The sequence below is a fragment of the Acanthopagrus latus genome, chromosome 8 (genome assembly GCF_904848185.1).
Source record: "Acanthopagrus latus isolate v.2019 chromosome 8, fAcaLat1.1, whole genome shotgun sequence".
Classification (NCBI taxonomy): domain Eukaryota; kingdom Metazoa; phylum Chordata; class Actinopteri; order Spariformes; family Sparidae; genus Acanthopagrus; species Acanthopagrus latus.
This window is the reverse complement of record NC_051046.1, coordinates 18,958,098-18,985,081: the sequence shown is the minus strand read 5'-3', so window position 1 is coordinate 18,985,081 and position 26,984 is coordinate 18,958,098. Positions and strand designations below refer to the sequence as shown.

Genomic DNA, 26,984 nt, shown 5'->3' with positions numbered 1-26,984 from the left:
ACAGACATTCATAAGGTGTCATCAGGACCACATTTTGCCATCATGACGCACACAGAGACAGATTCACAAAGTGAAAACAGCCTGGGGCAGCTGTTAAATATAATCAACATCAATAAATTATGAAGTATCCTTACAGATTAAGATAAGACTTTATTGATCCCTTGGGACAGATTCACACATGACCCAGCAGTATGTAGAGTAATTACGAAAAGGTTCACCTTAACAAGCTGCAACAGTAAAGTGATGATGCATAGATAATTAAAATCCAATAACAAAATGTGTACGGCTCGGAAATGGAACCAAGAGAAAAAGAAAATAAATGAGCACTTTTACTCTTTGTTCTATAAGTACATGTTGAGGTTTATACTCTTGAAAGCAGTACTTTTACTTTTAACCTAATGTAACATTGAGATATCTAACACTGTGGTACTGCAGCTTCTATGTAGGCTTAGTAATATCTTAATTCTTTTCACTTCTATTTTGAGCCCATCATGCATCATAACATAACTATAATATTCAATGTAAGGTTCCAATAGCAAAGACATATTTTTGTAGGCTGACCAAGAAATTAGCATCACCCTGGTTCCCTCAACAAAAAGCCTATGGGATATTTTCAACTGGATTTTGGAATATTGGCAAAAACAAGCTCTGTGGCAAACGCAGTTTGAGATACTTAGACATTTTGTTTGGGTAAATATATAATCTTCACAGCTGAACACCACTTCTGTGATTTTTGAAGCGGAAATGAAATCGCAATGGCTATAAACAGTTGGCTATAAACAAACTACACAGTGGTCGCATGACATAAACATGACCACCACTAAATGTCTTACTACACAATTACTATACACATTTTCTATAAATTGATCAATTTACAAGTTTTAAGGTTAGAGTCAGAATAGTTTGTTGCTAAGGTCGGCCTGTAAATACGGACTAGCGAGTCGATGAGCCTCCCTGTTGTCTGCAATGGCGTTTAATGTCCTTAACAACCTCTGTAGTCTCATTTAGCCGCTTGTTAGCAAAACCGCGTTTTTGAAGACATGTAAGGGCTTTATTATTCAATGTTGGAAATTAAATGATGACTTTTATGTTGTAGAACAAAACGTGTAAATATCTTAAGCCTGTGGAAACCACATACCTTAATTAAGGCGCTTAAGGTAAACAACTCTTAGGCTTTGAGAAGAGAATGCGCCAAAATGCGAACTGATTTCCGGGTTTTAGGACTACAACCTATTAACGGTCCTACAGCTACCCCATAATACTCCTTCCATGACCTGAAATTAGAGTTTAGTGCATGCATGGCTCTTCCTCCTCTCATCTAAACCATTTCCTTTTGTTAGCTGGAAAAGAAAAGAAGTAAAGGTGCACAAATAAGAGATGAACACATTGAATATATGTGTCACACGCACGTGCCGACGCGCACGCTCACGGAGCGCCGGTGCTTTGACTACAGGGCGCCCTGGAGATAATTGGTGTCCTTGGAGTTGAATAAGCTCATTCTAAAACACCTCAGGCCCGGGCTGTCCTGGTGTGTGACTGTCTATTGAATAATTGATTCAGAGAGGGAGGGGGCGGTTACTATCAGATCTGAGCATAATGACTTTATATAATTAGCACGCAGCGCTGAAAAAACCATTTGACTGTGGGAGATTTTTTTTGCGCTGAGAGAGGAGGAAGGAGGAGGAGGAGGAGGAGGAGGGAGAGAGGGAGAGAGGGAGGGAGGTCTGCGAGGAGGCTCAGTGTGTGCAGAGGAGCTCGACTGAGGAGCAGCAGACACACATGCTCCCGCTCTGACATCAGCCCTTCATCTGAGGACGATTCCTTCTCCAAGGTGATACCCGAGGACGCGGTTTTCATCCTCCACGGGCGATTCAACGCCCCCCCCACCCTTCCTCTCACGCAAAGCGACTCCATGGCTGCTTCTCCGTGTTTGTGAAGTTTGTGAAGAGGTTATTACTTTCATTTATTCCAGTGTGGTCGCAGCGTTTGTTGTCGCTCTGCGGGGTGCTGACGTGCGCGCAGGAGGAGAAGAGGAAGAAGAAGAAGCGGCGGCGCCTCTCCTGTTGTTGTTGGGACTGTTTGTTTTCCAGGAGGATGGTGCTGGACAAGGAGGAGAGTGAGTACAGCTGCAGGAGACTCACGCACATTTGTGTGAATGTGTGTGTGATCTATAAAACATGACAACAGAGAGAGGGAAGGATCGTATGCAGCATATTGCCCCAATTTACATATCAAACTTGGTCTGTGAGATACTTTTTATATCAAGATTAATGATCGAATGACTCGTTTGTAATCCTCCCGAGATAACGTAAAGGAGCAATATGTAGTTTTGGGGAATACATTTAAATCATAAAAAAGGAAATCATCAGTTTTTGTTTATATTCTGAGAAGCCTTTAAAGCTTCAAACACTCAATCCAACCTGGAGGCAGATTTTTTATTTTTTTTCCATAAGTCAGGCACCCCAAATAAGAAAATAGCAAAAAAAACAAGGAGGGGAATATTATGAAGCTTGTATTGTTGTGGCTAAATCATTGAAAAGCCAACATGTTTCTCACCGCTTGGTCTACAGGTGTACAGGTCCTGCCTTTGGAATCACGAGTATCTCCCATTTTTGACATGATTTTGTGTGTGTACATTGTGTGAAAAACAGCAACCAGTCATCTTCTCTTTTATTTCATGTCTGACTTTGAGTTTCTTTTCCCAGATCACACAGTGCACCTTTTGAGTTCAGGCTTTGTGTACCTAATAATGACTTCAGTGTGTCCTCAGGCATTTGCCCCCATCATAATCCTCCTTTAGGGAACTCTGTTTGTTGATAACTTTGCATGTTAGTTACTGTAGTAATGTGATCTTTAAATGATATTATGATATTTTTAGATTATATCGCCATCCTTGATGTATCTCGATTCAACAGCATCTCATAAATACTACAACTGGGCGACAACATCAGGTCACGATTTTGAGAACATTACTTGATTTCATTATTTTGGGGAGGAATTGACCAATATCGGCTGATCACAGACAAGTATCACTCTCTGATCGTGCTGTAATTGGTACTTTCATGAAATATTAACATACTTCTTCAAACAATGAGATTTTTGCTAAATAATCATCAGTAATGTGGAGCGCATTAAAAATCTCTGATATTGTTTTATAATCCTGTAATTATTTAGAAAGTTTGAGAAATTGATAAAGTCACTGAAACTCTCAGAAGTCAAATTGATATTCTAAAGTAAACAGGAGCTTTCACAGCAGATTTCTCTGAAACAAAACTAGATAAGTTGTGTCCAAAGCACGATCAGGCAGATCCAAAGTTAGGCCACCATCAGAAGATCAACCAATCAAGAATACAGAATTAGCTCAATTTCCAATCCAACCTGGCAGTTTCAAAACCAGAGAAATGAGGCCAAATGCTTGAAGTGGGCTGAAAAATACAAGAATTTCACAGTGGATCAATGTTTACTAAGTTCGAGATTCATGGCGGGAACAGAAGGGTGTATGAACAGAAACAAATGCAAAGTATTCTGACTTGTGGGCTTAGACGCTTGGACTCTAGAGTAATGACTAAGTGGGTAAAGGCAAGTATTAGGACAATGACATCATGCAGCTGTTTAAACCACTAACAGACAACACTTATGTCACATCATGATATAATGATTTCCACAATTAAGGATGACATAAAGTCTCATGTAATGATAACGATGTCACATTGAGATAAAGCCCAGCCCTAAATTAAACTGACCTAACTAGTTATTTCTTATTTGAAATCATCATAATTCACATGACAGTTAATAAACAGCAAGCGTTTGTTCATGGCATTGTATCTCCTTAGATGTCATGGTAAAACCTAGTTTAGTTTGGAAAGTCTTTGTCTCTTTAATGGCACCTTTAATTATTCCGATATTCTTATAAATTCAGCTGTTAGTCATGACACATGTTCTACTTGTTCCCGAGAGATATTTTTAACTGCCTCTGCGTCCTCTGTTGTTTCCTGCCAGGTGTGTCTCTCGTCTCCCTCCAGTCAAGGGAGAAGCCGCGGGGCTGCGCCGGCTGCAACAGGAAGATCCGCGACCGCTTCATGCTGCAGGCGTTGGACAGGTACTGGCACGAGGACTGCCTGAAGTGCGCCTGCTGCGACTGCCGCCTGGGACGGCTGGGCTCCACCCTCTACACCCGGGCCAACCTCATCCTCTGCCGCAGGGACTACCTGAGGTAACTCCCTTACAGGTGTATCTGGACTAAACTGACTGAGGGAAGGGAAACGGGAGGGAAACAAATCGCCTGTGACCACTGCTGTTGCGTTTGCAAAATAGTGCTAATTTTCAAGGAACGGTTCACTCAAAAATGAAAATGTTTATCATAATTTGCTCACCCTCATGCGATGGGATGTTAATAGTCCACCAAACATTTCTGGAGCTTCACAGCACATCAGGGCACATCACATTGTTTTCACTCTCGTTGTGCAGTGGAACTCCTGCACCCAGTTCAGTCGGGGTGCACGCTAAAGCTTTTAGCTTAGCAGCTACAGTGAAAATTTCAGCCCAAAGAAGGGTGTAAATATCGTCTTTCTGGATCAATTTGAGATCTCAGGGCTTCTGAGGACCTGATTTACTTGGAACGAGATGTATGGAATCAGTTTATGTTTTTTCTGTGTTTTTTTAAGCATTTTAAGCTGAAATCTTCACTGTAGCTGATAAGCTAAGAGTGTTATGCTGCACTCCTAAGAAGTTGGTTCACAAGTTTGACCGCGTGTAAAGGATGTAAAAATTGGTTTTCGGATTAAGTTGGGATATCAGGGCTTCCCAAAACGTCATGCAAAGATGTATGGAGCCATTTTATTATTTTCTATCTGGTTCAGTTTTGTACTGTTTTGCTGTGACGCTCCGGAAAGGTTTTTTGGACAGAGAAACTAATTATTGGGTGATCTTATCATTTGAGTGATACTCTATAATGTTAAAATGGATACAGTGACCTCTCATTGAGGATCGAGCAGAAACTGAACAAAGAACTTGTGCAGATTTGTAACTAATAAGGAGTGATATTGGAATGAATGGGCAGTCTTGGTTTGCAGTTAGTATTTTACTAAATACTACGGTATTATGCATCTACAAACCAGTCTTGAGTCGACTCATTCAGAGGTTTTGAGGATCCTTTAGGCTAATTTGAGAAAGGTTTCAATCAGAAACATAACAGGCAGGCAGGCAGCCAGATATCAGGAAATCATAAAGACTGCTCACAGCTTTTATTTTGCCCCAAACTTCTCACCCTAGGTGTGTCGTGTTTTTTAGAGATCTCAAAAAACAGCTCAATTAATAGATCAAGTCAAAGCACGTTTTACCAACCTCTTCAGTCTGGTTTGACTCTGAAGAATTCATTAAAGTCAAGTTTAGTGGATACATACTTCTCTGCCTTCAGCTGTATTTGAAAAGCAATAACCTTGCAAAGTTTTCATCTAACAGCAGCAGAAAAGGCAGATTGTTGACATTTTAGTTTCTTTCAGTCTTTGTTAAAGTGAAGTGAAACTCGAGTAGTGTATCATGTGGTTTTCAGCCTTCTCTGGTCACTCAACCTTTTTGTTGAACTTTCATGCTAATTTGGCTTCATTTTCAGACAATAAAGTGTGAAAAGGGAATGAACTGAGAGACTCGATGGTGGAGTTGGCATTGAGCAATGAAAGCAGCAAGCGTGAGGATTTGATAATAATGACATATGTGCAACAATACTCAGGACTCCAGACTCATTGTTCACACTGGTTGCACTGGTGTATCTAACTTTTCCATTTAAGTGCACCAGCACATCGTTTGGCTCTCAATTGTTTAAATAGCTGGCACTAAATAAAATGTTAGGTGGTACTTGACTCTGGAGCCAGCAGCAGGTTAAGCTTAGCTTTGCATAAGGACTGAAAATAGCTAAGAAAACAAGAGGAAACAGCTGTCTTGGCTCTGTCTATAGGTTAGTGACTGTTTTAAATGTGGTTCTCCAACAGATTGGCTACATTTGCACAGTTACAAATGGACTGTAATCAATGGAAGTGGCTGCAGCAGGCGTGAGAGCAACATGTGCTGTATGTGCCACTGAGATCTGCTCTACAAACATAAAAATAGGCTTCTGTTTATATTTTTAGTAGATATGTGCACAGCCATTTTATACAGAAATGTGTCATAAAGTGTCTGTATTTTGCAAAAGGAAACTACCTGTATAGAGAAAAAGACTCCAGCTTCAACTGTATGGTTTTGATCACCCTGTTGGCATTAAACCAGAGGCTGGTGGTTGCTTAGTAACATTATGTGGATTACAGTAGTGTGTAGATGTTGACTTAACCAGGATGAATGTTGGCTAAGTGTGTTTGAGTAGCTCGAAAAGGGCTACATAAGTTGAATGTATTATTATTATTATTATCACCAATGTCAACCTTTGACATATCTTTGTAAATGTTAACTGCTAACATCATGTCCTGGTGAGTGGGCTGTACAATCCCAGCTCAACATCTGCTTTTTTTTTTTTTACCGGTGACTCAAACAACCCAACACATTATTCCCCTGCACATCACCTCCACCAACAGTCTGCATACCTTACACGTTCATTGTAGCTAATAGTTCATTGTAAGAGTCTCTGGTTGCCTTGCGAACAGTCAAGCTCTTAACCAACCTATAAAACACTGAACTGTCAGTTTTTGAACTAATTAAAACAAACTAGATATATAATGTGTTAATTAGTGAGCATTAGAGGGGCCGGCAGTCTGAGCTCTTAAGCTTTGGAGATAGCCACGCAAGGCGTTCTTCCATTCCTATCCATTTATGCTAAGCTAAGCTAAGTTTCTGTTGACTCCGGCCACTTCAGACTCCTTAGAAACTCTTCAGATAAAAAAAGAAATGTTTTCAGATTGTATGAACGGCTCCTTCTTCGTATAATGATTCACAGACCCGAGAGGTCGGGTGTTGCATAACCCCCCTCCAATTACTTTTAATTTATTTAAAGCGTGTTTTAACTCCACTTTAGTTTCAACCTTCACAATCTTTTGCCCATGAATCTTGATGACACCACTTATATACAAACCTCAACCTGCCTCAAACGGCCCATCTGAGAGTTATACACCCTCATTTTCTTGCCTGAAATAATGACGTCTGGTGTCAGGTCAGCAGGAGAACTCCTGATATCTCAGCCACATTGCTGAACTCATGTGTTAGTCTCATGTACAATCCAGCTGGATTTGGTTGGAGCTAAGTCTCTCATTAGCTGCGCTGCACTTAAGAGACCAAAACCCCTTTTGACAGTTAAATTGGCTAGATTGCCTCCTGTTTTCCTCATCATTGCGAGGGTGCAGACCGAAAGCCTTTGAAGAGCGGGATTAAAACCATGTGATTTCTTTTAATTGGACCATTAGTAGAGAATTAGCATTGAGCTTCGTAGCCTCGTTAAGGAGAATGAAAAAACCCACCAGGTGCCTGCTCAGGACTCAGGCTCGTTAGATCAGAACATTCAGTTAATTAGGACTCTCTTTTGTTCCAGAGTTGGTCACTCGTTTGATGACGTTTTTTCATTGTCGTCCACATGCTCGGGCGCCTTCCTCCCTCCTCCTGTGGATGTCGTTTCTCATAACGGTTCCCCCTCAAACCTCCTTTTCTATTTGGCCTCTAATGGAATATGGAAATCAGCGGCGGCCACTTATCTTCATGTGTGTCAGGCTCTGAGGGAGCCGTTTGTTCGTTCCTTTAGAGGTGAATGAGAGGTGAAGCAATCTGCAGCTGGTCAGCACTGAGTCACACAGTATTTAAAAACAACACAGGGTTTGTTCTCAGGTAAAATTGAGGACAGAGTTCAAATGCTGTCAGATAAATTGTTAGTTTCGGAGGAGCGTAATAAATCGACTCTCAACTTCTCAAGTTCTGAAGCCCTGCAAGGCAAAAAAACCTCAAAAAAGTCTGGCTCTTAAAGTGACATTTTCATATCTGTGAATCTCCATTTTGATGCTCTCTGTCAGCAGCTGATGTAATGCTGTAGCGATCCAAGTTTGGTCAGTTCACGGAAGCTTTATTCGACACCCATGAGAAAAAGTTCCTGCAGCGGCAACAGAATTTTGCTTAAAGTAGATACAATCTAAAAAGTTGTCATCCTGCCTTCACTAGGAATGAGAAGAACACTGTTACAACATTATTTTAAGATGGCTTGCCGCTTTGGGAAGCCTTCAGTCGCACTGTACATAAATAGAAACCGAGCTAAAACAAGTTCACGTTGAACAAGACACAAATACACTGTGAGCACTACAATATGGCACACAGCATTTTAAATAGTTCTTAGGAAATGCCGGAACACATCAGGAGCCCACTGCAAATGAATCAATCAGTTCAAAATTCCTGATTGACTGAATCTAGTACATAATGATGAGTTACTAGACAACAGACTCTCTTCTGAAACAGTATGCAAGGATTAGGTTCTAGATTTCTATAAGAATACTAAAGATGGCAAAATTACAGAGTAGAATTAGTAACCCCATTTACACTGCCGTTTGCATGCTGGGATCCTGCGCCAATTCTCCGCCTCCTCCTCTGTGTGAAAGTTTCAGATGCGGTGAGGGGTGAAATTTTGCTGATCCGCCTCTGGAGGTAGGATCAGGGCCGTATTATTGGTGAACCGAACCTGTGTGAATGGATAAGCTGGCTTCACGTATCGAGGGCGTGTCAGTCGTACCGTCTGATAACTTCGTCCCTTTCCAGGATGTTTGGTGGGTCAGGATTTCAGTGACTACACATTATAACAGCATCCATATGATTATAAACTGGCCGCGGGTTTGGATTGGTAGAAGGGACACCGGGGAAACATCTTGAAAACACATCAACGTCATCATCATGACGTGTACCGTCATGCCTCTTCAGGAGCTGCAGCGCCGGCCTTCTGTGTGAATTACTCGCTCTGTGTGAATCACCATCGTTGGAGAATTGGCGAACCAACGCTGCAACAGTACTGCGGCTTCGCTGTGTAAAAAGGGTCTACTGATTCAACTGACCTTAACTCGAGAAAAAGTACAAGTAAAGCCCTCTGAAATGTGCTCAAAGGACATTTCTACCAGTCAGTTCAAAGCAATGCAATGCAAAGCTACTGTAACTGAATCTCACGTCATGTTAATATAATTCAAAGATTATTAAACTCAAAGGATGACTCAGCAGGACTGTCTGAGTTGTTACTAAAAGCACCACAAAGATAGACGATTGTTGAGTCTCACTCCCAGGCTATGAATTAAAGTAAAGCATTGAGGCAGAGGGCTGCAGGGTCTCTGCAGATATGCGACACTCATGCACCTTTTCTCCCCAGTCCAGTTTCCCTCTCTGTCTGTTTTCTGTCTTCTCTCGTCCTTTATGCAGTTTCGTCCTCCTGTGTCTTCCGTGTCTGATTTGCACTGATGGGTTGAAATCAGTCTTGTGATGTTGGGAAGGCGACGTGCAATGATGCACACATAAACATAATCCACTCAAATGCATTCAAGCTTAAGTAACAGGCCTAAAAATGTTAAAGTGTGGGGATGAAAAGTGAGAATTTGTAAGAAGAAAACACTGCCCCATTTGAGGCGGCACACAAAAGGAAATACGTAACTCAAAATCAAAAGAGGATTTGTTGCTTTTTTTGCCGCTCAGTTGCTGATTCATATCCGGAAAGATGAGATCATTTTAGTGGATCAAGAGGGGGAATCCAAGAAACAGGAAACAGGTGAAACAGTTGACCAGGAATTGGAAAGTATGTAGATTCATAGAATTAGAGTTAATCATTACAAACAAGGAAAGGTCTTTACACCAGCAGGTGCTGGTGTTGTAACGCGTTTGTCAAAAGGGACTGCTAAAATAAAAAAAAACTGAAAGTTCCTCGTAGTCACTTTAATACACTCAACTCTTTTGCATGTTAGCAGAATGGCTGTATTGATAGCAGTGTTGGTTGGTCTGGCAGTTTTGCCTACTAGTCTGGTCCATGCTGAAATATGGATGGATTGCCAAGAAAAGACGTTCATAGTGCCCAGAGGATAAATTCTAATGACTTGGGTTGTCCTGAAACTTTAAGTTTTAAGTGGTTTGTGACCAAATAGCTGCAAAACAAATAAGATTTTCACCACACATTAAGATCAATAAAATACATTAGAGTGCTTGATTAATGGTTAAGAAGACATGTCATTGTTTGTTGGCTGTCAAATAACGATTAGCTGGTTTAAGTTTAATTAGCTTTAAAATGTACCTTGTCGTAGTGATGGTTATTTTAAGGTGTTACTGATGCAACTTTAAGCATGCAAACGCAGTAACCTCCAAAGTCGAACATGGTAAACATTAAACCTGCTAAATGATATCATGTAAGCACTGTTGTTGTGAGCCACATTAGCATGGCGGTAGACTTAATCTTGTTAATTAGCTAACAGAGGCTTGCTTGTATCAGTTGTTAATCTTGGATTGTATTTACATTTAAGTTTGATGGTGGCTCTGTGGTTATTTTGCCTCCAGAGTATTGATCCTTTTACAGTTATCTCCCACCATCTTTAGATCCTCTGCTCAGAATTACAATGAGGAGGCTGATGTGAGTGATTGTTCCCACTTGGCCACTCATAATCCATACAGTAGGATGTAAGCACTATGGTGGCAGCAGCAATAAGACGGCAATAATTCCTGGAAAGGAAGTTTGCCTCTTGCCTCTGACTCACACACAGAGGGTCCTGTTGAACTACTTTTTAGACTCGTCCTCCCTTTATTCCAGTGTTTTTCCCCTCTTCAGCTCTTGGCTGAAATGTATATCAGCGCGTCCAGACTTCAGGTCTGCTTGTCGCCCTCTTCCCCTCTGCAGGCTCTTCGGGGTGACGGGGAACTGTGCAGCCTGCAGTAAGCTGATCCCTGCCTTTGAGATGGTGATGAGAGCCAGAGACAACGTCTACCATTTAGACTGCTTCGCCTGTCAGCTCTGCCGCCAGAGGTAAGATTAGGGGAGCAATTAGCCAGGGAGATCAAATTCAGTCGACTTATCTGGGAGGGGTACTAGTGAGCTCACTGGTCGTCATGAGCATTGTAATCAGAGCGTGATGAAACTCGCTGCACGGTTTGAAACCTCGAGGGGGTAAAACTTTGTATATCACTTGGATAGTTAATCAGCCGGCAATCATGGAAGATTAATTTTCTGATTATGCAGAGATGGTGTTCATAAATGCTGTGAAAAAAAAAAAAGTTTTAAATGACTGAAATGTTCCCCCGGGACCTCGTGATTTGCTCAGCTCGTGCACGAACCAAGGACCCAGTTCCATATTTTTATTTCTCTCTGCAGATTCTGCGTGGGAGACAAGTTTTTCCTCAAGAACAACATGATCCTGTGCCAGCTGGACTATGAAGGAGGCCATCTTAATGGCAGCGCGGAGAGGCAGCCTCAGTAAGAGGTAATATAGTGATGAGGATGAATAACAGGCCCAGACAGCTGCTCTGACAGTTTGAACTAAACCGTGCGCTGAGATATCTGGAAGGTATACAAGTGAGCTCACGAGCTCATCCCAGATATGACCATATGTAGAGAGGAGACTTCAAACCATAGGGCTGCTGACATGAGCAAGAGGATCCAGAGATACGTTGATGAGGCATTTTATCTTTGAAAACGTCGAATGCATATGTTCATTTATGAGCGCAGTGTACAAAAATGTCCGATAGCGTTATCCTTGTTGTGCATCATGTCTGGTTTGTGATATTTAAAAAAACCTCAAGGGCATATAAATCAGGCTGCGAGCTGGATGTGTCTCATTCATCACTGCGCTAAAATTGAAACCAGCCAAATAGTGCTGTACAGTCCTTTCAGTTAAAGTCGCCTTTTAAGTCTGTGAGACAAACTGGTATTAGTCATGGCTGCTGAGTCCTAAAACGCTGCCCCTCAGGTTTAAGCCTATAATGGAGCTCTACTGTAATATACTAGTTATGGGATGATATGAAAATGTCATGACATAATTATCCTGGCCAAAATAAGTATGATTTACAATATTAGCCTAATAATCGATATATGCTTACGACTCTTAAAATAACAGACTGGAATCACTTCATCTTACATTTAGTTGTACAGCCCATGTCTGTTGCTTCATCAAAGGACTTGGTTCTTATTCTAAATAAATCAGAAACTAAATATAAGACTGTGCGTTATCAAGCATTTTTACTTATCCCGATAAAGGAAATTCACTGAAATCTACTTAGCTGTAGAGTTTTTTGTTTTATTTATTTATTTATTTTATCACGATCTATATTAAATTCTTACAGATGAGAGCAGCCCATCTGGGTACTTTGCCCTCGGGTCATGCCCTGTCCCCTTTTGGATAAAAACAGCCCCTCTAATTTGACAGGTGGTAAATGCAAATGCTGTTTAATTGCATTAAAAAAAAATACTGACTGGATTTTCAGCTATTAGGAGCCCGAATCTGGTGTCCAGACAAGCAAACAATCATGTGATGTTGATCTGCTAAAGAAAAAACAGACCATTAGCAGATGAGTGTCCCCTCCGTCCCAGTCTTTACCAAAGTGGACGAACCTGACATGCACAACTACCTTATTGACCTACCTTATGTCTGGGTTCTTTTTTTGTCATCTATGATCTTTTCTGTCATTAAGAAACTTTATTTTGCTGTTTTATAATCTGTCCAATGTGACATCATTGTAAACTAATCACCGCTGCGGCGAAGCGGAGCCGCTGTCTGTGTTTTGACGGCCATTTGTCTTTAATTACATGACGGTTTATGAGCTGTGAGGAGGTGAAAACAGGTCAGTGTTATGCCGCTTCACTGCTGCTGTAGTTTCACATTATTAAAAGCCAAACCCAAATAGTTCTGTGAACAGGGGAAAAAGGATTTAACAATACTTGTTTGTCTTTGTCACTTTACTGTCCCACAAAGTACACTGGAGGCTGTTGTCAGGTCTGGTGATTGAGAGTGTGAAGTTTGCACCTCGCACTTTGTTTTAAGGAAATCACATTTTTTAAATGGTTACCTCTTGTAACCGCCCGCAGGTTTAAACACATCTTTAAAGCTTTAAACAGCCGACAAATAACTCCTGTGGGAGCAGCAGAGCTTTTCCCCCACTGAGCCTCTCGATGGGCGTGAGTGAGCGAGCGTGAGATCGGCCGTGAGGGCAGATGGGAGAAGTTTGAAAGCAAGTGCAGAAAATACCACAAAATCCACAATTATGAGTGTTTCAGGGTTCAAAAACATGCCCGAAATCCACCAGCAGCCCAACCTCTCATTATGATACCAACTCTACAACTGCAGTTCGTAAAATACACGACACCACAGAGGACATCTGATGGACGGTTTGTCCTCTTTTAGGTCTTCCAGAGTTCATGTGGAGACGACTTCAGACTTTGGGAGATCGTTTTACTTTTTCTGCATTAAACCCTGATACATGTGAGGACCTGAGCGACTCTGAAGGCTATATCAAGTTTTAGTTGACTGAGGTGCGAAATGAGGAATCTTTAATTCATGTGCGGACAGATGTATGTCATTTGCTGTATATTTTGTTTGGAGAGCGTCAGAATGGAAGTCTACTTTAGAAATGTGGCTCCAACTCTGTAATTTTGATAAAATGACCACACTGAAGGTTTTTTGGCTTCCAGATGTTGTAACTCTTTGAATTTTCTCTCAAGACCCAAATAACTCTGTTGATGTTGGATTTTTGGCAGATTTATTTAAACTTTTGTCAGAATGCGACCCCTGGCCCACTGCTTTTTATGTGTATTTTTCTTGGTTCTGGGTTACACGTGAATTTATCTAACAAGAGCTGCGTGCCACTGGGTGTGGATGCAGATGAAAAGCTACAGAATGTGAATACAAATCAGATTCTGACTTTATTTTGAATATCAGTGAAGTTGGAGTGAAATTGAATTGTGAAACCAAATTACGTAAGTGACATTTTGCTCTTCAACACACTCGCCTCCCGCTGAGTTATACAACCACAGGGAATTAGCTGCATTCAGTCTCGTTAATCACCAACTCAAACGCTGACGGGAAAACAGGGAAGTGGACTCGAAGGGTAAAGCTCTTTTCATGGGATGTGTTGACTACTGAAAAAAAAATCCAGAAAAATGCCTGCTTTATAGTTTAAAAGACAGGACAGAAACGTTCAAGTTGTGTGTTAAATTCCTAGTTTGTATAATGAGTGAGAGGCAGAATTAAGCCTGAGTAGGAAAATGGTGCAGACTACAGTCTGTTAGTAACACTTCATAACACTGCTCATAACTTACTGTATGGCTTTATTGTATGAAGTGTAACAATAAAACACCCAGCAGTTCTTTCTGGTACTGAAAAGTAGGTAGTGTGGAGGAAAATAGAACTATGGGGAACAAAAGTGTTTTAAAGGATTGTACTCCTAAGTGTTTTTTGGGGGGGAAAACACTGTCAGCAACACAGATATGCTGAAGTTGATGCTTTGGTTGAATATAGGTCATGAGTGGTGGTGACCAAAAGTGGTGGCCGAAATGCAACATCAGGAAGATGTCTAAAGCCAACGCCAATTTACATTCAAACTCTATTTACATTATAAATGAGGTAATAATACCAACGCTAAAATATTTATTTTTTCCATACATTAATAAACAAATTGTTCTCAGAAGAATATAAAGTCCCCAGGACATTGTTTGAAGCCAGAAAGGTGGCGGGCCCGCCACATATAAACAAAGAGAAACAGTATGAAACTGTGTTGTCCTTTAAGGTCAGTTTGTTTACACGGTCATGAAAACAAAGACAGTTTGTTTATTTAGTTTGTTTAAGCATAAACAAATCAGTCAGTGAAGCTCTTTGTCTTCTGATTAAAACTACATAGTGCTCCTTTACGTCATGGTGTCACGTAACCACGTCACCATGTGGGACGAGTCAAGAATGTCTTTCTACCATGCTGACTTTGATTCAAGATAGTAACCTGATTTAACCAGGTAGTCTCATTGACAGTACGATATGTTTCAAGAGAGACTTGAGAGCTATAAAAACCAAAACAAAAAGCAAACAAGTGCATGTCCAAAGCCAGGCATCCAGCAATCAAGCAGCAAAATCTGATTTATCAATATAAAATCACACGAGCCATAAAAACGCCTCAGATAGAAGCATTTCAAAATCTCCTCTGGGATATAAATGAACCCATCATGATTTATTAGGCACTCAGATATATCTAAAGATCAATAGATATTTTCCAAATAACAGATACTCTTGCAAAATGTAGCTTATTGTCACATACAGTCAGACTTTGGTTTCCAACAAAGGTACAGCGTATCTGTCTTTGAAATATAATACAAATGAAATTTAATGTTTTTTCTAAGATAGTTCTTAGGTAGCAAATCATACCACCATATATTGTGTGTTTTCAGCGAGCCTCTAAAACCACACAGAGTGACCTGGAGCTGTTCTGAACCTTCTTCTCTCTCTGCAGCTCAGAACAGGACGACTTCAAGCCAATTGAACCAAGAAACTCACAGCAGCACCGTTGACTCGTCAGCTTCCTGTTTCAGACTGGACCGTGTGTGGAAACAGCACAAATGGGAAGTTTCCAGGAGCCCGTGATTGAACTCTTAATTATAGAGCTGCGTCGTAAACTATCCTGCAAACTGACGTCTCTGATCAGACAGCTCAGAGATCAGCACAGTGGAACTATCAGGAGGGTGTTTTCCAGAGCGCTTAACGTGGACTCAGATGGTTCTGCCCTTTTTCATGCATTCGACAAATGATTTGAAAAGTCTTGAAATACTAGATGGATGGAGGGAAGCCAATCAGGCCACACCAAGTCATCCATCACGGAGAAAAATACTAAGCAGTCTATTTTAGACTTCTCCCTGATTGTCAAATCACTCTGGCAGTTACTGAACTCCACCCTCTGGCATGCAGGAAGCCCCAAACAAACCCAACATGTCTGCATATACAGTTGGCTTGGTTCAACAAGTGAGGAGAGACGTGTCCCTCCTTCATCTCTCTGCCTCTGGACTCTGATGGCAAGGGACGCTTCAGAAAGCTCCGTAGTTCTGTTTGATCTCAAGCTGTTTTTTTTTTCTCAACCAATTAAAATTAATTTTAATTTCAGTGTGTGTGCTCATTATTAATGTACCGATGTGACCAAAATCAGAGAGAAAAACATGATTTTAAGATTCTCTCTAGACATTTTCTGAGATACAGACAACAACAAAAAAGTTCAATGTACTTGCAAGTTCTTAAACTGACATCATCTCCTTCCAGAATCTATTGAAATGCTAAAACAGGAGGAAGACTTTTTTTGTTTAACGTTTCATGTATTTGTATTATCCCTGTGCAGATAATGGGATGCAGCAGTACACTGAGAGGATCCAGAGTGAGGAGACAGGCACGGAAATAAGAATAAAGCTGTGTGGCCATAGCCAAATATAGAAAAGATACACAAAAATATAGATGCACATTCAGAAAACTGAAAAATACACAAAGATATGTTCAATAATTATGTCACAGAGAATCATTACATTACAAGAGCAGAAAAAAAAAGAAAATAAATTAAGACGGTCGTTTAGCGCCACCCAGTGGTGAAACACATTCGTTGCAGTTCCGACGCACTTCCGGTCCTTCAGTCAACAAGGAAGTGGAACCGATGGATGAGAAGCGACATCAACCAACCGTCTCCTCTGTCTGAACGGGCACGTATCGTAGTTCTGGGGCAGGAAGGTGATCTTTTGTCTCTCGTCATGGCGATGTCGACATTCCAGAAGGTGACCCTCGCGACGTGCCTCGTGCTGTGCGTCGGTCTGCTGCTTCCTAAGATGCTGCTGTCCCGCGGGAGGAAGGATGCTGCCGAGCGGCCGGAGGGTGCGTCACCTCTAACTCTTCTTCTGTAGTGTCTTCCGCTTGATGTCAAGCATTGAAGCGCGTCATTTTGTTGCTTTTCATATTGTGACTGAACGTTTGTTTTTGTATTTTAAACCACAGTCTGTCCTGTACATCACCGCTGAATCATCCATCCACCGTGCAGTTACATTTCCTCCCTGACGAGGGCGCCAAACACACCGAAACACCTGTCAGCAGTTTATTGTTAAAAAAGGCCTTAGCTGTAGAAACACTGCCTTGACAGTGTCTTAGGTCCACCCAAGTAAAGCTAAATCACTCTACCTTATTTGATAAACACAGGGTGGACTAAATAATAGGAACACCTGTCAGTTTAAAGCACCATAGTTCACCAGCATCACAATCTGCAGCCTGCAAAATGAGCCTTCAGTTGAATTGACCCCTACTTTCCACTAAAACTTAACACTATGAACTTTACTAAAGGCAGGGTTTACTGCAGCACTTTCAAGATTAATCACAATAAAAGATATGTTGATACTTGAAGTAGAGCCCAGTCGATATATTGGTTGACTGATAATATTGGCTGATTTGGGTCTTTATAGATATGTCGGTATCGACACGTGTTGTCTGATATATGTGCTCATACGAGCAAAGATTGTCATGCAAGGAAAGATGCTCTGGATGATTGATGATTATCAAATTTACTGTTATAGTTCACTGATATCATTGTATCGGGCTCCAAAAATCGAGTATCGTCCTGGCTCTACTATCGATTTACTTGCTGATCATCTTCTTGAAAAATCCATCAATTGATTTGTTTATGACATGCCAGGTGAAAATGAAACATCTGTTATTTAAAGCCCAAGGTCCTGAACCTACAGATATTCAGTTAACTGTCGTATGGGACAAAGAATCCCCCAGAAGCTCATAGTGAATGTTACACACGTCCGTACACACCAAAACAACAAATGTTTAGCTGTTTTCACTTGTGTCTCTTTTTAACCATATCAAATTCAGTATTTAATTTTTCATGGATTTATCTCATTATCGGCCTTTTCAGGCTGCACCCATGTTTTTTGTGTAAAGTTATTTAAGCTGTAGATCTTTTATATGACATGATCAGTAGAAGCTGCAGACTTCACAAATGAAGAAGTACAAAAACTTTACTTAACTGGTATCAGCGTGATGTCTATTTGTGCCGGAGGTTACTGTGTAAAGAGAAAACAAGCGTGTGTGTCACAGGTGTGATGCACAGTCTTTTATGTCCACTTCTTCGGAATAATCACTTGTTACTGTAGGGTTCAATTCTATGTATAAATGTTATGTGACTAAGCTGATTCCAGCTTCTTAAATGTGAATATTTTCTGGTTTCTTCTCCCTTCAGGTCCAGGTCGCCTCCCTCCGATGATGCACCGTCAGGCTGCCCCGGAGGGTCGAGGTCAGAGGGCTGCGGCCGCCGGCTTCTCCAGAGCCCACAACACCGAGGCCATAGCCCGGGCCAAGGGGGCAGGAACCGGGGCAGGAACCGGGGGCAAGTCCAACCTGGCAGGACAGATCATCCCGGTGTATGGCTTCGGGATCTTACTCTACATTCTGTACATATTGTTCAAGGTGAAACACTGGAGACTCAGCACACAGCCTCTGAATGATGATGATGACAGAGAGGGTGTAAAAAGTACTCACAAAAAGTACTTACATTGCAGGAAAGATCAAACTAAATTTCTGTAGAAAAGTTGATCATCAAAATTTCACTTGAACAATGAATCGTGCTGTTTGTCAGAACATTTCACATTTGTCATTGTGCATGTGATTTCACAAATGGAAACTCTGCTTTGGATTTTGTTGTGTTGAATGTATTAGTGTTATCTTTCACTTTATTGCCACTGATGCACATTAACAGGCAGTGAACATGATAAAATCATCTTGATTTCGAGCTTCATGAGTGTTTTAACGCTGTCAACGTCTCCGTGTCAGATCACATCTAAAGGGAACAGCAAACCATCAGAGAGCAGGTTCCCTTCAGTTCGGTCTGAGAACATGAAGAGAAAGATCAGTGAGTATCAGTCAGCATCAGCTCAAATCATTCTTTCTTTAGCCACCTTAACCACTTACTTCCATCTTATTTATTTAAACTAAAAGCACGGCTTTGTTGGAAGTCCTTTAGATTAACACAGTATTTTCTGTAGCTGTGTGTGTGTGTGTGTGTGTGTGTGTGTGTCACATTCAGTCTCAGAAACGTCCGTGACGTGCATCTTTACAGTGCATTAACGTAATGAGAAGTAAATTGATGCCGGTTATTTTCTGGCATATTGATTCCCACAGAGCGTCACGCAGTAAGATGAATTACACTCCCCTCCGGCTGTGAAAACACAAACTTGACATTTTCCAAATTATCCTAACTGCCTACATGTTTGTGTGTGGTCAGTCCCTGTCTGTTCTGTCGTCTCTGAGCGTTCATTTCTTTCCCCCTCTGTCGCCTTCCAGCTGACTTTGAGTTGGCCCAGCTGCAGGAGAAACTGAGGGAGACGGAGCTGGTGATGGAGAACATCGTTTCCAACGCCCACCACAGTCCTGAGAGGTGGGTGTGTGTCTTTACTGAGGAATCATTTCATCAGTCGGCCTCCTCCCTCTCTTTTCCAGACAGAATCGGCTGGTTTGATTCAATCATTTCTTGATTTGTTAATTCAATCGCATGCCTGCAATGATTTCTTCCAAAGTAAAGATGAAGACAAACACGACACTCCCATAAAGATCATTTCCTTTCCTCCTGTGCAGTCCCTTAGATATAATGAGCTCTTATTCCTGTATGTGGGTCGTTTTTAACACTTAATTTGAAAAGTTTATAAAGGTGAATAACCTGTTAGTTTGGGCCTCATAATCATCTTCTTGTTTAATTGTACTTTTTTCTACAATATCTTCACAGATATCGAGCTGTTATGTTAAAATATTATCCTGGAAAATCACTGAGATAATTCAGATCAACACACAAAAGACCAAAAATTTGATGAATCTTGTTATTTCTGGCGGCCCAACCATCCGATCAGTGTTTTAGTGCTGTAAAGAAATGTGCAATGTGAATGAGGGGTTGAATGTGTTGGTTTCTGTGTGTGTGCGTGTGTGTGTGTGTTGCAGGCTGAAGGGTGTGTCGGCGGATCAGGAGGAGAGTCTCCTGCAGCAGCTGACGGAGATCACTCGGGTGATGCAGGAGGGCCAGCTGGTCGACGACGTAACTCCAGAGAAGAAGGACCAGGACGACTGGGAAGGTACACGAGCACTGCGGCACTGCAGAAATTACAACTTATAAAAAAACCAAACAAAAAACCTCTTATATCACCACTTCAGAGATTTGTTTGCAAAAAAAATGGAGTGGTGCATTCAAGTGCTTTTGGCACATTCCATCATCTAATAGTAGGGGTGTAGCAATGTTGAGACTGAGACCAAAACCTTTCAACAGGGCTCACTTTTTGTCTCTATCCTGTGTTTTGTCCATCCTTTGGTCCCACTTCTCGAGTTGGGAAATCATCCTTCTGACTTTGGTGTGTTCATGTGCGGCAAGTTGGAATGTGCGAGCAAGATGGATGCCGAAAACAAATTGTTTTGCATTTTTTTGCTTAGATTTATTAACACAACAATGTATACATTAAGGAAAAGCGATGGAAGCAGACATGACGTCATGAAGTATCTGCAAGTTATTTTGATTCTGTATTTGCATGAACTGAACCCAGTGGCTTCCTGGGCTGCAGGAGGTCAGTCTAAAATAGTCTGAGGACATGATTCATAGATGGCTGGCAAAAAACAATTTTCAGCTGCAAAGTAATTCTGGAGTCCTGACAAAAACCCCAAACCTCAGATTGATTTTCTATAGATTTCCGCTGTAACTGCTGAATCAGATGATGGGTTTTTGACGAACACTTCCACCAGTGTCAATCAAGGAAATGCTGATCGATTAATGACTCATTAAATTTCCCTAAAATGTCTGCAGATTATCCGGAGGAGCCTCAGCAGCCCTGGGAACATTCCCGCTGCTGCTGTCAGCACAGTCAGCAGCACCACAGTCCCCAGGCGGAGCCAGAGGCCGAGAGGACCCAAGCTGATGGAGCCGACGTGGAAAACATACATGAGGACATCACAGGTGGAGGAGAGGCCGAGGAAACAGAGGCTGTGAAAGAATCTAATTTTACAGCAGTAAGTGAAGCAGACGTGGGTCCAGACAGTGTTATAGGTTTAAATGAGAGCCTGCGCGAACACAAGGACGGAGGAGGTAAAATCGATCTGGGCGTCCCGGAGGAGGACCTGGCCGGAGTCCTGGAGGAGCTGGAGCTCTCGCTGAAGATGACATCCATGATGGAGCAGGAGAAGATGGAGCACCTCAGCAGGTCGACGGAGACAGAAACTTCCTGCAGCACGGTCAGACGGAGGAACAAGAGGAGGAGAGCAAAGAAAGCCTCACACTGAACTCCAACTGCAGATAAACTCGAGCCTGGGCCTCGTGAGGACGGCTGCTTGGTGAATCAGCTCTCATCAGAGGAGCATGATTGTTGGTGAACACCTGAAAACTGTTGCCAGCTTTGTTTATCTTTGCTTGAAGTTAGAAAGTGAAAACATGTTCTAACCTAAAATGGAGTAAGTATAGGTTAAAGTCTTTTTAAAGACAAAACAGGGGCCTCATTTGTGAAACGCTAATAATCTAATAATGCCCGATGACCTATTTATTATTTTATTAAACCAACATGGAGATGCTTCCAGGACTCTAATGTCAAGATTTGATGTGAAAATTTGCTCTGAAGGTATTCGCACTGTTTGTGAACAAACCCATTTCTCCAATTTTTTTTCCTAGTTATAAAAAGACTTAAACTAAAGGTGTTTTGTTTTTTTTTTTACTTTTTTCTAAATGGCAAACAAACATGACTGAGTCAGATTCAAAATGTGTTCCACTAAACAACATATATAATGTTTTGAAATGACTTATTGTAGCTCAGAACAGGACAAATTTAGAAGATGTGATGTGGGCAGAACTTATGCTGCTGCGGGACACTGGATCCGAATTGAAAATAGGTTTTTATCGCTTTTTTTTTTTTACATTTATTGGGGTGTTTGTGCCTTCTCTCACCTTTTATCAAAACATTTGTTGAACTCCGAAACCTGTATTGAAATTATAGACATTTTAAATTTTGTGTTCAAATACGATTTCCCTGTAACACCCTTAAAGTTGCACCATGTAGTTTTGGGGGAGAAACTTTGAGACATCAGTCATAGACAAACTGTCCTCAGAGGACAACACAGTTTCATCCGGTTTTACATCATTTATATTTGCACGACCTTAAATAGCCATGTTTCTAGCTTCAAACAGTGTTCCCCTCTGAGGATGGCTAGTTTTTTCCCAGTTATGAAAAAAATATCAAAGAAATATTATTTGTATTATTACCATATTAACATGATACATGTTACGTCCCTGAGTCCGAATTTATTTCCCAAAATTACATAGTTCACCTTTAAAGCAGCAATGTAACTTCGTGGGGAAAGATGGTTGATTGTTGAGTCTAATTTCCAGGTCATCAAATACAGACACTATGGGTGGGCGTCTGACCGGAGCTGAAGTTACATTTTGTTGCTTTAAGTATGAAGAAATAAAATAAAAGATGGACGACTTAAAAGACACAGACACAACCTATTGGACATGAAAGGTCCCTCTGTATGTGTTTGTGATGGAGAGATTTTGTCTTCTGTTTCGATAACATCTGAAGCTTTTAACAAACCTGCTGTCTTGTGCTCTAAATTATTTAAACATTTTTACTTTTATAAACTCAATTTATTTATTTGCTGTTCAGAAAAGCACCTGGGTACAAATATCCACAATGTAAATACTGTTCATTACTTGAATAAAATGTTCCGGATTATAAACTTCTGGCTTGATTTCTTTCACTCTTAACTTAACTCTAACGAGGTCAACATTTTAGAAACTCAACGCTTGGCTGCCTGCAATGCTGCTCAGATATTGTAAGTATCCTTTTGTGCTCATCATCAGCTTAACATTTATAAAATATTTTTTGATTTACTGATCCCCAAAAAAGGGAAATTCTGTTACATTAGTCAATCCTTCTGGAATAGTAAAGTCTCAGCATAGAGAAGCTGTAAGAAAACAGATTACATTAAAAAAAGTTTTAAAACGTAAAAGATGTAACCTTTACTTAAACTACAGTGCAGATAATATTAACTAATGATGTAGGTAATTCACAATGATCGGCAGTTTAAAAGTATACCAGTAATCTGGTTGAACAAATGCTCAGGAGACTTGCAAATGTGTATTAAGTAGGCAATGAAATAATGACAAGTGGCAGCACAATTCAAAAAAAGAGTTTATTACTTGTATAATGGTACATTTTACTCATACAAAAGCAACATCACGGTTCTTGATGTTTGCAGAGAAATATTTTGGATGAACAGTTTAGCAAGTGGCACATCACAACAACAGCTTTCCCCTCGAACAGTTATTCTGGTGTGTTGCAGTAAGTGTCAGGTTGGTCTGGGTTTGTGCCCGCCCCCCTCTCAGAACAGGAAGTTAACAGACGTGCCGCCTCAGTGCTCCATTGGCTCATCAGGTACCGCTCCAGCGGGGGCGGGTTCATCTGCTGGCTGGGCAACCTGAGACAAAAACAGACGTGGTTTAGCACAGAAACTTCATCGTCTGTCTTACTGGGACATTTCAGATACAATAAAAAGGTGTTCAGTAGATCCATCTCTACATTTTACTCCCACAACTTTGTCTCCCTCAATAAATGTCAAATATTTGCCTTTAACTTACATTATGAGTATATTTTAACAGTATTCTGATGGACTAACCTGGGCCAAATTTAATACAACCAACAAAGTTCAGAAGATCAGAGTTTAGACTAGTCATATTATTTACATTGCAGAATATCAACAAAAACATCATGAGTCCAAACTGAACTTTATAAATCCCAGCACCCCTTGCGGTACCTTTCTCTGTGGCCTCTCCTCCAGTCCCTCCAGGAACGGAGCGACATCATCATCGTCATAAATGACGAACTCCATGTCCTTCCCCACAATACCAATGGAAACGTTCTGAAAGAATGGAAAAATAAACCTAAGAAACAGCCTGCAAATGCATGTCTCTATAACGCACAGATGAGGACAAAGACTACTGATCTCTTCTGTGCTGGAACTTATGTAGCAGCGGGTCACTTCAAACAGGAGTGGAGAGAGTTGAGGTACCTTGGTGGTGAGGTCCTGCTCGCTTGGGAGGGTTTCTCTGAGAGCACGGAGGCCATGCTGGACCAGGTCGTTCAGATTACCTGAGCACAAAACAATCATTTCTTAAAACAAAGTCCTTCTTCAAGTCATTCAGCAGGTGGAACACAGACTATCCATGTTTGAACATGAAGTTGCTTAAAGAAATCAGACAGTCTTGATTAAAAAAACAACAACAAAAGAAGTCAACATAAATTAAATCAAACTTGTCCTGCATTTGCCACTTTGAAGCACACAGTCAAAACTAGTCTGTTCTAAATGTGAGGAAGAAAGGCTAGTAAAACAAATGTCAACTTACAGTCAGAGAACTTGTCCATGCATCTCTCCAGGTAGGTGCGAGCAGACTGGGAGCGCGCTCCGATGGACATGGCTTTGCAGTCAAAGTAGTTGGCTGATGGGCAGGTCTGGAAGATGTGAGGTCCCATGTCCTGGGCAACACACAACATTTTAGCAATGGTTAGATTGAAAGTCCGAATATGTAGAACATTTATTCTTTCACAGGGGAAATAAATAATATAGTCAGATAAAAGTATTAAGATGTTTGAGTGAGCAGACTTACATCATAGCCAGCAATGAGAAGTCCAACACCATAGGGCCTCCTTCCATACCTCTGTGTTGGGATTTGGGTTTCTAAAAGGCTCAGTTAAGGGTCAATTTGACTTTATAGAGTAATAGGTGAGCTTCTTCACATGAGGAATATAACCCAAGATAACACACACGAAAAAACACCTTTTTCTTCAGAACATTAACAAGAGTAGTAAGTAGTAAGGATACTGCTTCCAATAAGAGAGACAAGACGGGACGTTGGGAGGGGCCTGTCGAAGACAAATCTTGAGTCCAAGCACTCCTGACGCATGAAGTTACTGTGGGAGAGATGGTGTTAGTATCTAATCACATTTGTTGACTAGCACATGCGCTGAAAAGCTTCATTCAGACCATCAAGGCAGCTGTGACTTACCAGAGCAGTCTGGCATCAGCAGTCAGTCCAGCAATTGAGATGCCGATGTGGTTGTCGACATGGAGGATCTTCTTCTGGTGGGCAGCCAGTTCAGACTGGGCTCTCTGCAGAAACACAAAACTATTAAATCATGCATGAACAAATACTTGTCTTTCAACTGTCACAATAACTCTGCTATAATATTCGTTGTCCATCTGTGGCAGGATACATTTCAGTGCACCTTTACATAGCACAGATATCAAACTTCTTCCTTGGTTTACGAATAAAACAGGGTGTCAGAATAGCTAAAAGGAATGAATATTGATGCCTACCTATGAATGGTTGTGATGAAAATGTTATTAAAATTGACCAAATAATCATTTGTAATTGAGGATTTTTACAACTTTGCGGGTTTTGGAGAGACAGACATACTGAGAGCCATCACATAGACTGACTGTACCTTTAGTGCTACCAGGACTGCATGGGTTTTGGATTTGAGTCCTACGGTTGCAGACCCCTGTTTCACCGCCTCCATGGCATACTCGATCTGATGAATGCGGCCCTGTACCAACATGGACATGAATCATTTTGTTTACATAATATTGTTTATAACTTACTTTGTCAGGTCAGTAATAGACAGAGGTTAGGGCTAACAGCGACTCACCTGCGGGCTCCATACTGTCACATCGTTGTCGTACTGATTGCGAAACTACGGATAAAAACAAGACCTGCTTTAGAAGGGACATTTTTAAATTGAGACTTACTTTGAAAACATACAGGAGCTGATCTTACATAGTTGTCTTGCATTGTCTGGGGGTCTCCTCACTTACAAACTAACGCTAATTCTCCCGGACTCTCGAGACACGACAACACAAGACTGAACCTACAGCCTGGACTTTTCTAGACTCTGGTTTTAAATTACCCTCCGATAACTGAATAATTGATCCGCTCAACTTTGTGAACAGCAGCTTACCGGAGATAATCATGAAACCGAGTACAAGCATCATTCTGGCTAATGTTATGACACGCCTGGTGCCTATTTAACTTAGTCTTGCGGAGAGCTTGCTGACATTAGTTGGATAAAATGCCGGCTGTATGAAAGTTAGCTTAATAATCGCAGCATCAGTTGACTACGGTTATACAAGTTTGCATCGCCACATAATTTATTACGTTGAAGCCAAATGCCAGTGAGCTGAGGGAAAACGAAAGTAAAAGGCATGATACTTCATTTTGATGCTAACTCATCCTATGCTAGCTAACACCTGCTAGCTACTTTGCGTTAGCTTGCTAACTAGCCAACCAGCACAACAATTTACGCCGTATTTACGATACATTACATTTACGCTGTATTAAATCACACAGGGTTACCGATAAGCATTATCTGATGTGATATCATACCACAAATATTAGCCGTGACTTTGTTTGGACACACGTCAGTTAGCCGGCATCCGTGCAGCTAACACTAGCAGTCAGTGAAGCTGTTTTGCTTACTCACAGTGCAGTCAAAAGTTAGCTAGCTAGCGTTAGCTTGGTGTGACTAAATGGACCCCGGTTTATATGATTCCAAATAAAATACACTACATGAACACACTGTTTGATTAATTTACTTTGTAGACATACAATATATTTAACCGATTATCGTAATTCGAATTTCATTCATAGTTACCATCTCTGCTTCTGTAAGTGTTTCCTCCGCCTGTGACTCTGACTTGATTTAGTATCCTGGAAGCGACGTCAGAGAAAATAGCAGAGCACCGATTACAAATCAGTGATCGATTGAGCAAACTTAAGCCTGGCGACTGCAAACCAAGACATTTTACTATTTCTTATTTTTGATTAAAACAACCGGATACTAAAAAAAACCCAAAAAAAACAAACAAACAAAAAACAAACAAACAGACAAAAAAACAAAAACAAAAACAAAACACATTTATCAGTAAAGAAGAAAAACAACATTTATAACAAAAGGTTTTTTCACCTTAATTAAAGGTCAGTCATCATAA

At 41.0% G+C, this 26,984-nt stretch overlaps 3 protein-coding genes across 3 annotated transcripts; 2 read left to right on the top strand and 1 right to left on the bottom strand.

Annotated features, from left to right (window-relative positions):
* The first annotated feature begins 1,727 nt into the window (after window positions 1–1,727).
* Window positions 1,728–16,049, top strand: LOC119025032 (rhombotin-1-like). Its single transcript, XM_037108318.1, has 6 exons — window positions 1,728–1,831; window positions 1,973–2,116; window positions 4,000–4,213; window positions 10,817–10,942; window positions 11,288–11,396; window positions 15,406–16,049. Exons 2-5 carry the CDS (start codon window positions 2,095–2,097, stop codon window positions 11,391–11,393), a joined length of 468 nt encoding a protein of 155 aa, XP_036964213.1. The 5' UTR covers window positions 1,728–1,831; window positions 1,973–2,094; the 3' UTR covers window positions 11,394–11,396; window positions 15,406–16,049.
* Window positions 16,050–16,260: 211 nt separating this feature from the next.
* ric3b (RIC3 acetylcholine receptor chaperone b) lies at window positions 16,261–22,106 on the top strand. Its single transcript, XM_037108317.1, has 6 exons — window positions 16,261–16,799; window positions 18,160–18,386; window positions 18,750–18,828; window positions 19,260–19,353; window positions 19,908–20,038; window positions 20,758–22,106. The coding sequence occupies exons 1-6, from the start codon at window positions 16,589–16,591 to the stop codon at window positions 21,228–21,230; spliced, it is 1,215 nt and encodes a 404-aa protein (XP_036964212.1). The 5' UTR covers window positions 16,261–16,588; the 3' UTR covers window positions 21,231–22,106.
* Window positions 22,107–23,113: 1,007 nt separating this feature from the next.
* psma1 (proteasome 20S subunit alpha 1) lies at window positions 23,114–26,761 on the bottom strand. Its single transcript, XM_037105758.1, has 10 exons — window positions 26,648–26,761; window positions 25,646–25,690; window positions 25,442–25,543; window positions 25,003–25,106; window positions 24,819–24,907; window positions 24,604–24,674; window positions 24,343–24,472; window positions 24,009–24,088; window positions 23,754–23,858; window positions 23,114–23,417 (listed from the first exon to the last, which is right to left on the bottom strand). The coding sequence occupies exons 1-10, from the start codon at window positions 26,648–26,650 to the stop codon at window positions 23,352–23,354; spliced, it is 795 nt and encodes a 264-aa protein (XP_036961653.1). The 5' UTR covers window positions 26,651–26,761; the 3' UTR covers window positions 23,114–23,351.
* Window positions 26,762–26,984: the final 223 nt, after the last annotated feature.

Bases quoted from the DNA above. Each gene is read 5' to 3' on its own strand.
- LOC119025032 (XM_037108318.1), top strand. From the start codon at position 2,095: ATGGTGCTGGACAAGGAGGAGA. The intron at 4,214-10,816 runs GTAACTCCCTTA...TCCCCTCTGCAG, and splicing joins TGCCGCAGGGACTACCTGAG to GCTCTTCGGGGTGACGGGGA. The intron at 10,943-11,287 runs GTAAGATTAGGG...TTCTCTCTGCAG, and splicing joins TGTCAGCTCTGCCGCCAGAG to ATTCTGCGTGGGAGACAAGT.
- ric3b (XM_037108317.1), top strand. From the start codon at position 16,589: ATGAGAAGCGACATCAACCAACCGTCTCCTCTGTCTGAACGGGCACGT. The intron at 16,800-18,159 runs GTGCGTCACCTC...TTCTCCCTTCAG, and splicing joins TGCTGCCGAGCGGCCGGAGG to GTCCAGGTCGCCTCCCTCCG. The intron at 18,829-19,259 runs GTGAGTATCAGT...GTCGCCTTCCAG, and splicing joins GAACATGAAGAGAAAGATCA to CTGACTTTGAGTTGGCCCAG.
- psma1 (XM_037105758.1), bottom strand. The intron at 24,908-25,002 runs GTAAGTCACAGC...TCTCTCCCACAG, and splicing joins GCTGATGCCAGACTGCTCTG to TAACTTCATGCGTCAGGAGT. The intron at 24,675-24,818 runs GTATCCTTACTA...TGAGCCTTTTAG, and splicing joins TGTCTCTCTTATTGGAAGCA to AAACCCAAATCCCAACACAG.